Genomic DNA, 12,989 nt, shown 5'->3' on the forward strand with positions numbered 1-12,989 from the left:
TTTTTAATGATATTGCTCTTTTTATTGTTCTTTATTTCTTCTTGGGTCATGTTGGTCATTTGCATTTCGCTAGGAAATCATTAATTGTCTCTTGCTGTACAATTGCTAATAATATTTTTAAAATTCTTCAATTCCATTATTTATCTATGAACATACCTTCCTTTATCAGGATTGTAGGTAGCTTACCTGTTGGTTATTACTTGGAGTTTTGGAAGGATCACCAAACAAAGGCTCTTTAGGTATATTATAACTTAAATGAATGTTATGGTCTTGACTGGGGAGCCAAACAACTTTGCATAACAACAGATCCTGTGCAAAGTCTCAAACAATACAGTCTCTAATTTAAAATAATGCCCAAATGCAAAGATTGTGGTCTTGAAATGCCATTTCTCCATAAAAGAACTAGGGCTCCTTGGAGAAATGGCTGATTTTTAGGTCTGGGGAGGAAATGAACAAGTTGAGGTTGGAAGATAATCTATACCAGAAAGCAAGGAAGACTACTGGTACCAAGTTCACAGGACTCTGGAGCCAACATATGGAGGCCCCCAGCCCAAAATGGGAGAAATAGAGCATCAGTAAGGATAGTAATTATAATGGGTTGAAATACCAGGTCACTTAACCCATGTTCATAATGATAATAAGAGAAAAAAAAACCAAACAAACCAGAAAAGTAACATCCAGTATTTGAGGATGTTGTAAATAAAGGTATTATCAAATGTCTTTTTAGCATCTCTTGATGTCAAATTATTTTCCCCGTTTAGTTTTTTGACATAGTTAATTATGATGATATTTCTAAACTTGAGCCATTTTTAGTTCAGATGAAATGATTTATCAAAAAGATGGCAAAAATTCCAGCTAGAAGGAAATGTAGAGCCAACCCTGCCCGCATACTGTGTGTGCAAAGATAAATTCCAGATGGGTTAAAGATCTAAATATTTAAATTAAACAAATAGAACTATTAACACATATACATATATATGAATATATAGGTATGTATGTATGTATGTATATATATATGGGGATTATTTTTTATTTGGGGGGAATTATTTTTATAATCTAGAAATGGGAAGATGTTAGGAAGACTGGAATCTTAGAAGCCATAAAGGAATTCAGACATTTACCTATATTACACAAAAATAGAATAGAACCACCCCAGTGCTCGACAATGTATTGTAAACAATGACAAATGATTAACTTGGAAAAAATAAATTTGCAATACTTAATGTTTGATAAATGGTCAATACCTCCAATATTCAAAGAAGCGAGGCTGCAGTATACTGCAATATACAAAAGAGAGACTGCAAAGGGCAGTCACACTGATACGATACATTGATAAGTAAAAGGCAAAGTCAGTAGAAAGATGGGTCAAGGATATGAAAAGACATTTCACAGGAGAAGCAAAGCAAGTGGCCATCAAAATTATGAAAATAATGCTGAATTTCATTTGTAGTCAGTGAAGTAACAGGAACATGATAGCCTTGATTTTACGTAACAGATTGGCAAAAACTAAAAGAGCTAGTATGGCAGAATACGGGTAAACTACTAGTGAGAATGGTAGTTGACACAGCTGTTTGGAAACGAAATCTTGCATTGTGTATAAAAATTTAAAATTACTTTGACCTCTGTAATTTGCTTTTAGAAATCTAAGTTTACAGAAATAAAAGCACAAGTATATTAGGACATAAGACTGAAAAATGAGAATTACCTCATTGTTGTAGTGGCAAATAAACAGGGAACAACCACAATTTTTCCTTACCACATGGTGTCATTTTTGATGTCAAAGATCCAGGCCTTGGGTTTAGGGAAGGTGAGACAAGGAAGGAACTTCTCAAACAGTGGGAGAAGAAAAGAACCCTTGCTACTTCTTTGGTTGACTGGTACTGACCACTCATATGTCTAGGTCATTTGTAAGTCAAGGTCTGCCTGTGGGTGACAGTCTATGTACTAAAGGGCTTTTTTTTTTTTTTTTTCTGAATAAATTGCATTAGCTCCTTAGGTACCTTTTGCATTCCATTCTTACGGGCTCTGCAAAAGAGAGACTGCAAAGTGCAGGCATATTGATAGAAAGGGACATAAGCTGAGTGTAAGGGAAAAAGACAGAAAACATTACAAAGCAGGTATGAATTGAATATTCAAAAAGCTCTATCTACCCCAGTCTACTGAGTAAGGTAGAAAGGACCTCTGTATGTGTTAGTAAGCCCCTTAGACTCCAAGGCTTGGATTGTTGATGTTGTACAGTAGAGGCCTCTAGTTTATAGTCATAATGAGGATCATGAGTGTTCATGACAAAAGCTTAAGTTGTTTTTAATTATACTTAGGTTTAAAAAGTCTGGGAAATATGTAATTTAGTTTAGAGAGATTTCTATCCAAATGTTTTTTTTTTAAATTAGAGAAGTTGTGGGTTTACAGAAAAATCATGCAAAAAAATATGGAATTCCCCCACACCACACCACCACCAACACTTGCATTGATGTGGAAAATTTGTTAGAATTGGTAACACTTCTTTGTAATTCCATTTTTTTTTTAACAGCTACATATTGATGAAAGATTATTAAAGTAGAACTATTACTGTTGTTTATAGTTTACAAGAGGTATTTGTTCCCATATTCCTGACCTATTATAATTTTTTTTTTCATGCATGTCTTTATTTTATTACTCATCTACCCATACACCAGAGAAAGGGAGTGTGAGTTACAAGGTTTTTACAATCACATGGTCACATGATAAAAAGCTCTATAGTTATACAATCATTATCAAAGATCAGTTCTACTGGATTACAGATCAACAATTTGAGGTACTTCCTTCTGGCTATTCTGATACACTGGAAACTAAAAGGAAATATCTATATAATTAGTCAATATTCATAATTATTTGTCAAATCCCAATTTCTCAGTTACACCTCTTCCCTCTCATTTGATCATTCTCAATCTTCAGGGATGTCTGAGCAATAACTATTTTAGTTTCTTCATGCTGAAAAGGGGTGTTGACCTTTCGGGTAGATGAATTGAAACTGGTTGATGTTCTTGGAGAGACTGGTGCCTCTGGGTTTCAGGACTTTTCTGGCATAGGAACCATTCTGGAGGCCTTAAGTTTCTGAAAAAATAAACTTACTAAGTAATATATTTATAGAGTCTTAGATAGAGTCCAGGGTATTTGGGGTTTTCAGGAATACTGTTGGGTTGGGGCTTGCATACTGTGGCAATTTGTAATATCTGGCTGAAGCTTGCATAAGAGTATTCTCCAGAATGACCTCTTGACTCTATTTGAAATCTCTTAGCCACTGAAACTTTGTTACATTTCTTTCCCCCCTTTTGGTGAAGAAGACATTGTCAATCCCATAATGCCAGGGCCAGGCTCATCCCTGGGAGTCATTACCCACATTGCCAGGAAGACTTATACCCCTGGGAGTCATTGGCTTAGAGAGAGGGGCCACATCTGAGCAACAAAAGAGGTTCTCTGGGAGTGACTCAGGCATAATTATAAGTAGGCTTAGCTTTGTCATTGCAGAAATAAGTTTCATAAGGGCAAGCTTCAAGATCAAGGGCTTGGCTTATTAAATTGCAAGTCGCTAGTGCTTGAGAGAATATAAGGAATTCCCCAGGTGGGGAAGTTTAATAGTTGCACATTTTTTCCCCCAGTCCCTCAAGGGAACTTTGCAGATGATTTTTTACAGAATGGTTTTAAAGAGAAGTTTTATTGTGTAAATGGGTAATTCTTCTATATGGAGAACTTGTCTTTCCAGGTGATTACCGTATTCTTTGATGGTATGGATAACCTTAGTATTTTGCCATCAATATTGCTTGTTTATATTTCAATGCCCTTTTGCTTTCAGTTTTTTGTAGCATCAGATCCAACAGTTAAAACAGATCGACTGTGGCATGACAAGTATACTTTAAGAAAATCAATGATTCCTTCGTTTATTACAATGGATCAATCTAGGAAGGTATGGTATGAAGAGATTTTTGTAACTTTGTTGTTTTAATATTTTATATACCTGGATTATGTGATAAAAGTCTAATCTTAAGCAATTTTTATTGCATTTTAGGATCATTAACATTCTTGAGGTGAAGTTACATGTTAATTGACTATGATAACTTATTAATATGCCTTTGTAAATGGTGTTTATTGAGTTTCCAGAATTTATTTGATACTGTACTAGATGCTCATGCTTTAGAGTTTTTAATCAATAGCTAATACGTAGCTTAAGAAAATTTATAGTGTTTGGAGGATTTGTCATTTTAATTTTTTATAAAGTAATCAAAATATTTTCTCTGTTTAGGTCCTTTTGATAGGAAAATCAATAAATTTCTTACACCAGGTTTGTCATGATCAAACACCAACTGCAAAGATGATAGCTGTTACAAAGTCTGCAGAGTCACCCAAGGATGGTACGATAATGATATTATATTTCTTAAATTTCATTTTTCCCCACAGGACTGACAGATTATCTGAACAGTTATCTAAAACATGTTAATACAGGAGTGATATACATAAAATACTGAATACTATGTAAATTTTTAAAATTCATTTCTAAAATTCAGTTAAGTATTGGGATAGTTGTAGTTATTTTGCTTTTCTTTATCTTACTTTGTCATGGTATAGTGACAGTATGCCAAAATATGTAAATAAAGGAATAGATTTTCTTGATGGTAGCCATGCTTTGGGGCTAAAAGGCTTACTCAGAAATCAGCAAGGATTTACCAAGTGTTTAGAGTATTCAAAATGCTGTGTTACATGTTGTCTTACAAGCTCTGTGGTTTTCCCTCATTCTTCTGCTCTCCCTCTATTCCATTTGCTGCCTGCCCCAACTCAGTATTTTCATGGTATTTTGTGCATGCCTGATGTATGTTTATAGCTTTCCAGTCTTGACTATATATGATACTTATACAAAATATAAATATCCATTCAACAAGATCTACAAACTTGTTGATCCATTTATCAAGTTTGCTTTGCGTAATACTTTGTGGTAGGTAATTGGTGAGATAATATGAATCCACTGGGGACTATGCATTTAATAAGCTTATAGTTTGATAATGGAGATATGTCCAATACAATAAAATAATAAGTAAATAAATAATGGGAAGTATAAAGTGATAAATGCAATTGAGATGTACAGATAAAGTGTTTAGGTATTTTCAGGCAAGGCATCAAGGAAGACTTCTATTAAAGAGGTAATAATTAAACCTGTCCTTGTAGAATGGTTAGAATTTGCTCATGGGTTGATGTACAGTTCAGGAAGAGGGAACAGCATAAGAAAATATGTGGATATGAAATAGCAGAAATGTGACTTTGAAGAAATGTAATTTATGAAGGTTATAGTGAAAATATAGAAAAAAGTTTTTGAGCACGAAGCATGACATGATTAGAACTGCTTAAGTAAGTTATTTTTTCTTTATAATAATGCATTTATGTTAATGCAGTAGCTTAGGGAGAGACTAGAACTTGCTAGATGAATTAGGATGTTATTTTAGTGGTAGATATTGTTGGACTGGAGACAGACAAATGTGAAAGATGTTCTTTAACAGGATCTCACAGCTCTTTAGACAAGAGGGGCAGAGGACAGAGAAGTGTTGATTATGTAAGAACTTAGAACTTATGAGACTAAAGGGGGCATACAGTTTAGGACAAGATAGTGTTGGGAGAAAAGACTTTTCATTTTCGGGCAATTTGATTTTAAATAGCTGAAAGGACATATTAGTGGGTATTTCCAGCATGTACTTGGAAATGCTATACTGAAACTATATAAATCACCTGCTTTAATTAAAGGAATAATTAAAGGGAAGGGTCATGATGCTCCTTAGAATCCTATGAAAGATACAGTTCTCTCTCCTTCTGTCCCTGCCTTAAATGTATTTGCACACACACAGTTTTGTATTATACTTTTAGGAGTTGCATAGACCCCAAGTTAATTCTTTTTTGTGTGTGTGAGTCATGCAGAGAATTTTTATTTATCATGTATGTTGTTAATACTTACTTTTTCTTGTAGAACAGAATCACAGATAGAATTGCAGGCAAGGTATTAGTGGGGTTCAAGGGTCTCACACAACATAGTACATAGTAGGTTGCTCAATAGGGATTTCTCGTATTCCTCAAATGCCAGCTTTTGGTACAGTAGACTGTCAGTTTTTATGTAGATGCCATTTTTGACTGTTACACCACATGTTTGCCAAACAAGGATTTCATTTTGGGTTGATTTACTCAGTTATCTTTAAAGGTCAGATAGTAGCCCTACCCCCCCCCCCCACAACAGAATAATATTCTTATGGAAGTTCCTAAAAAGGAGCAATTCCAGCATGCAAAGAGTGATAGGACATGGCCAGGGAGATGAGAAACTGTAGCCATCCCCTAGGGATAATACGTTTCTCCATTAAACCCATATACATGCAGTATCCTCATTTGCTTCACAATGGTGCTTTTACCAGATTCTCCAGCACTGCCTTCCAAGCGCCGGCCGTGCTTTGCAGCGGTCCTGGCAGTTCTGTGGCAGCCAGGACTGGCACGCAGCCTCGGGGTCACTGGTGCCGAGGTCCTGCGGTTGCCAGGACCCGGGCTCCAGGCTCCTAGCCTTTTAGGTGCGGCACGTGTCTTTACAGGAGCCAGCCCCCAGGTTAATTCTTGAAATAGAGAGAGATGTGATCCAAGTGCAGAATTCTCTACATTTAAAAGATAGAGAAAGGAAGAAGAACTAGGGAATGGTTACATTGATAGGAATCTATCCACAGTGTCTTAAAAAAAAACAAACAAACACAAAGAGGCAATGTAGTATGGTGCCCATATTCACTATGGAATCACACAATCACAGGATTGTTGTAAAAATGAGATAAAGTAAACATTTGTAAACCATCTAATAAACACCTAGCATATGAGACTCTATAACGATTGCTGCTGCAATTGAATTGTTATTACTGTTTTTCAGTTTAAGCAATTACTGCTGTCCACGTCATCGTCTCCACTGCTGCCAGCATCTTTCAAGAACAAAATTTTTGCTTTTGAGCTTATAGTATAGTTGAAAAGATAAAAAGTACACACCCCAAAAGACTACTAATAAAAAAGCAATGGAGAAGTCAAATTCATATTTCTTACCTGAAAAAAATTTGAAGATTTAAAAGTATGAATAAAGAATAAAAAGTGAATTTTTAACAATTGGAGCATAAGATATCCTGACAACATTAAGAAACTATACAAGAAAGGTCTGAAATTTATTTATTCTAGTAGGCTACTTTGGCTAAAATTTGTTAATACTGTAAGCCTTTTCTTTGGAATGAAAATCCTTAATGACTCATAGTTACAGTAAAAACATTTCTGGGGGAAAATATATTTTTTAAACTGCATAGATCAAAGGATATATAAGCCCCCTTCTCCCCTCCCCCAGATATTAGCGTACTACAAATCATCAGGTAGTCTCATAATTTATTGAGATCCGTCAGACTTCTCTCTTCTATTGAAAATTGTACATTTTTTTCATTTTGGATATTGAGTTTTCCTTTACTAATGTGTAATTGGAATAGCAACAATAGTAAAGTAGATTTTTCTTAATGAATTTATTCTAAAGAACAAACAAACAAAAAACAATCTTGAAGTCTTCCTATATTTCCAAATTAGTTAAACTCAGGTAGTTGAAAGAGACTTATACTTGGAATCTAAAGGCCTTGCCTCTGTCTTTAATTCTTATTTAACCTTTGTTATTTTACCTTCTCTTGATCTGAGGTTGTTCCTCAACTTTGGGATTATTTTCTGCCTCAAGTGATGTTAGGGTTTTAAATGATATCAAGTATTTATCTGTATTTTATAAGCAGTTTAGTGATAAAGAGAAAAAAGACCTTTTATGTACATAATCTATAAACTATAGAAGCACTTATTTTTCATGTGTTACTGCTTAGAGGTGGACTTCTTTATTGATAACAATCAGGTTTTATTACATGTCCACTAGAAACTCTTTAATGCTTTCCCTAGAGTTTATGCTTGTGGCAGCCCCTTGCCTGAGCAAAACAGGCTTGCAGAACTTATTGTCACACAGCTGTCTGTGTGCTCTGGGCAGCTAATGTTTAACCTATCATCTTTGTAAGCCAGTAAAGAGAAAAGGGTAAATTAACCTTAAAATGTAACTTTAAAACGTGAAACAGGAAGTAAGCAGGAGGTGAGTGTTCCAGTTTGCTAATGCTGCCGTTTTGCAAAACACCAGAAATGGATTGGCTTTTATAAAGTGGGTTTATTTGGTTACAAAGTTGCAGTCTTAAGGCCATAAAGTGTCCAAGGTAAGGCATCAACAACAGGGTACCTTCACTGGAGGATGGCTGATGGCATCTGAAAACCTCTGTTAGCTGGGAAGGCACGTGGCTGGCATCTGCTTGCTCCCAGGTTGCATTTCAAAATGGCATTTTCCAAGATGTCAATGTCAACTTCCAGTGGCCATCTTCAAAATGTGTCTGTCAGTGGCAGCACCTCCTTCTGTTTGTGAACACTTTTATAGGACTCCAGTGATTCAATTAAGACCCACCCTGAATGGGTGGGGTAACACTTCCATGGAAATTATCCAATCAAAGGCCTTGCCCACAGTTGATTGAGTCACATCTCCATGGAAACAATCAAACGATTCTAACCTAATCAACACTAATACGTCTTCCCCCACAAGATTGCTTCAAAGAACATGGCTTTTTCTGGGGGACATAATATATCCAGACTGGCACAGTGAGAAGCTCTTGGTTTCATAAAAGAGCAAGATGTAAATGTACCCCAGACCTCCCGCTGTCAAATTTTAATCTAGTCTACCTGCTTCCTGGCTCCCAAGTGTTATCACTCTTGTGGTTATCTACAAAGCCCCATCCTATAATTCTCTTCTCCTTCCTGCATCACCCCATGTCACGGGACCGTGTTCTCGTGTCTGTGTTCTCCCACACTTAGGAATGTCTTTGTCTTAAACCCTTATAACCCTCTGGCTGCTTTTATAAGTGTGCAGTCAACTTCTCTGTGAATACGATGCCCGCCTGGCGTGAGAGAGCTGTCATGATCTCTTCTCAACTTCTCACCCTGTAAGCGAGCCCTGAATAGAAGTTCATGTATCAGAAAATACCCAGTGTCTTCTTTGGCCTCTGGACTGGCAATGCCCTCACGGCCTCCAACAATGCTATCACATGGCTGTATGATAATAATACTTAATTCTTTTTTTAAAAACATGTCTTTTATTGTGAAATATATATAGAACAGAAAAGTGATAAATTTCAAAACACATTTTAACAGATAGTTATAAAGCATATTTCAAAATACAGTATGGGTTCCAGTTCCACAATTTCAGGTATTTCCTTCTGGCTGTTCTAATATATTAGAAACAAAAAAGAAATATCTTTATTATGATTCAGGTGTCATAATATTTATTAAATCCTAACTTCTCTGTTACAACTCCTCCTTCTCGTTTGGTCATTTTCTCAGTCTTCAGGGATGTTTGGGCAATGACCATTCTAACTTCTTCATGTTGAAAAGGGGTGTCAACATTATGGGGTTGATGTTCTGGGAGAGATGGGTTTCAGGGTTTATCTGGCATAGGAACAATCTAGAAGTTTTAAGTTCTGGAAAATAAATGTAAGTAAAACTTTTATAGAGTTTTAGATAGAACCTAGGGTATTGTTTTAGGGTTTTTCAGGAATGCTGTTGGTTGGGGCTTGATATACCATAGAAATTTGTAATATGTGGCTGAAGCTTACATAAGAGTAACCTCCAGAATGACCTCTTAACTATTTGAAGTCTCGTAGCCACTGAAACTTTATTTTATTACTTTTCTTTTCCCCCTTTTGTTCAAGAAGGCATTGTCAATCCCAGGATGCCAGGGCCAGGCTTATCCCTGGGAGTCATGTCCCACATTGCCAGGGGGACTTACATTCCTGAAAAGTCATTTCCCAGGTAGGGGGGCAGGGTAATGAATTTATTTTCAGAGTTTGGCTTAGAGAGAGAGAGGCCACATCTGAGCAACAAAGGAGAATAATACCTGATTCTTAAACATTTGAGTTTTGCAACTCACAAAGCTCATTCACATGTATTATTTTGGTTTATAAAAATGCCTTTTAAGTGTGTACAAGTGACTTAATGTTGACTTGGCCTGTATGCTCTCTGCATTTTTTACCCAATGTTTTAGTGAGATTGCAAGTTAGTTACATTATAGTAGGTAGTCGGACCTTCAAATCCTTGAAATAATGAATAAATGCTGTTACTAGTTCCTTTTTTTTTTTTTTTTTTTTTAATCATCATTTTATTGAGATATATTCACATACCACGCAGTCATACAAAACAAATTGTACTTTCGATTGTTTACAGTACCATTACATAGTTGTACATTCATCACCTAAATCAATCCCTGACACCTTCATTAGCACACACACAAAAATAACAAGAATAATAATTAGAGTGAAAAAGAGCAATTGAAGTAAAAAAGAACACTGGGTACCTTTGTCTGTTTGTTTGCTTCCCCTACTTTTCTACACATACATCCATAAACTAGACAAAGTGGAGTTTGGTCCTTATGCCATTCCCAATCCCACTGTCACCCCTCATAAGCTACATTTTTATACAACTGTCTTCGAGATTCATGGGTTCTGGGTTGTAGTTTAATAGTTTCAGGTATCCACCACCAGCTACCCCAATTCTTTAGAACCTAAAAAAGGTTGTCTAAAGTGTGCGTAAGAGTGCCCACCAGAGTGATCTCTCGGCTCGTTTTGGAATCTCTCTGCCACTGAAGCTTATTTCATTTCCTTTCACATCCCCCTTTTGGTCAAGAAGATGTTCTCCATCCCACGATGCCGGGTCTACATTCCTCCCCGGGAGTCATATTCCACGTTGCCAGGGAGATTCACTTCCCTGGGTGTCTGATCCCACGTAGGGGGGAGGGCAGTGATTTCACCTTTCAAGTTGGCTTAGCCAGAGAGAGAGGGCCACATCTGAGCAACAAAGAGGCATTCAGGAGGAGACTCTTAGGCACAAATACAGGGAGGCCTAGCCTCTCCTTTGCAGCAACCGTCTTCCCAAGGGTAAAACTTACGGTAGAGGGCTCAACCCATCAAACCACCAGTCCCCTATGTCTGTGGTCATGTTAGCAACCATGGAGGTGGGGTAGGCGAATACCCCTGCATTCTCCACAGGCTCCTCAAGGGGGCACTACATCTTTTTTTTTTTTTTTACTTGTTTGTCTTTTTTCTTTCTTTTTTTTTTTTTTTTAACTTTCCCTTCTTTTTTAAATCAACCGTATGAAAAAAAAAGTTAAAAAGAAAACAAACATACAATAAAAGAACATTTCAAAGAGACCATAACAAGGGAGTAAGAAAAGACAACTAACCTAAGATAACTGCTTAACTTCCAACATGTTCCTACTTTACTCCAAGAAAGTTACATAATATAGCAACATTTCAGTGAACTTGTTCCTACTACATCCATCAGAAATTAACAGACCATAGTCATTTCTGGGCATCCCCAGAACGTTAAATAGCTTATCTGTTCTTCTTGGATTATTGTTCCCCCTTCCTTAATTGCTCTCTACTGCTAGTTCCCCTACATTCTACATTATAAACCATTTGTTTTACATTTTTCAAAGTTCACATTAGTGGTAGCATATAATATTTCTCTTTTTGTGCCTGGCTTATTTCGCTCAGCATTATGTCTTCAAGGTTCATCCATGTTGTCATATGTTTCACCAGATCGTTCCTTCTTACTGCCGCGTAGTATTCCATCGTGTGTATATACCACATTTTATTTATCCACTCATCTGTTGAAGGACATTTGGGTTGTTTCCATCTCTTGGCAATTGTGAATAATGCTGCTATGAACATTGGCGTGCAGATATCTGTTCGTGTCACTGCTTTCCGATCTTCCGGGTATATACCGAGAAGTGCAATCGCTGGATTGAATGGTAGCTCTATATCTAGTTTTCTAAGGAACTGCCAGACTGACTTCCAGAGTGGCTGAACCATTATACAGTCCCACCAACAATGAATAAGAGTTCCAATTTCTCCACATCCCCTCCAGCATTTGTAGTTTCCTGTTTGTTTAATGGCAGCCATTCTAACCGGTGTTAGATGGTATCTCATTGTGGTCTTAATTTGCATCTCTCTAATAGCTAGTGAAGCTGAACATTTTTTCATGTGTTTCTTGGCCATTTGTATTTCCTCTTCAGAGAACTGTCTTTTCATATCTTTTGCCCATTTTATAATTGGGCTGTCTGTACTATTGTCATTGAGTTGTAGGATTTCTTTGTATATGCAAGATATCAGTCTTTTGTCAGATACATGGTTTCCAAAAATTTTTTCCCATTGAGTTGGCTGCCTCTTTACCTTTTTGAGAAATTCCTTTGAGGTGCAGAAACTTCTAAGCTTGAGGAGTTCCCATTTATCTATTTTCTCTTTTGTTGCTTGTGCTTTGGGTGTAAAGTCTAGGAAGTGGCCTCCTAATACAAGGTCTTGAAGATGTTTTCCTACATTATCTTCTAGGAGTTTAATGGTACTTTCTTTTATATTGAGATCTTCGGTCCATTTTGAGTTAATTTTTGTGTAGGGGGTGAGGTAGGGGTCCTCTTTCATTCTTTTGGATATGGATATCCAACTCTCCCAGCCCCATTTGTTGAAAAGACCATTATGGCTCAGTTCGGTGACTTTGGGGGCCTTATCAAAGATCAGTCGGCCATAGATCTGAGGGTCTATCTCTGAATTCTCAATTCGATTCCGTTGATCTATATGTCTATCTTTGTGCCAGTACCATGCTGTTTTGGCAACTGTGGCTTTATAATAAGCTTCAAAGTCAGGGAGTGTAAGTCCTCCCACTTCGTTTTTCTTTTTTAGAGTGTCTTTAGCAATTCGAGGCATCTTCCCTTTCCAAATAAATTTGATAACTAGCTTTTCCAAGTCTGCAAAGTAGGTTGTTGGAATTTTGATTGGGATTGCATTGAATCTGTAGATGAGCTTGGGTAGAATTGACATCTTAATGACATTTAGCCTTCCTATCCATGAACATGG

At 36.7% G+C, this 12,989-nt stretch overlaps 1 protein-coding gene across 2 annotated transcripts in view; it reads left to right on the forward strand.

The window, feature by feature from the left end:
• The window catches only part of TUBGCP3 (tubulin gamma complex associated protein 3), a 175,444-nt gene that overhangs the window by 106,041 nt on the left and 56,414 nt on the right, over positions 1-12,989 (forward strand). For both annotated transcript variants that reach the window (XM_037799980.1, XM_037799981.1), the window contains exons 12-13: positions 3,833-3,943; positions 4,280-4,388. In XM_037799980.1, the coding sequence (XP_037655908.1) occupies positions 3,833-3,943; positions 4,280-4,388 (220 nt within the window). The remainder of the gene's footprint in view (positions 1-3,832; positions 3,944-4,279; positions 4,389-12,989) is intronic.

Source organism: Choloepus didactylus, chromosome 12 (assembly GCF_015220235.1).
Source record: "Choloepus didactylus isolate mChoDid1 chromosome 12, mChoDid1.pri, whole genome shotgun sequence".
Classification (NCBI taxonomy): domain Eukaryota; kingdom Metazoa; phylum Chordata; class Mammalia; order Pilosa; family Megalonychidae; genus Choloepus; species Choloepus didactylus.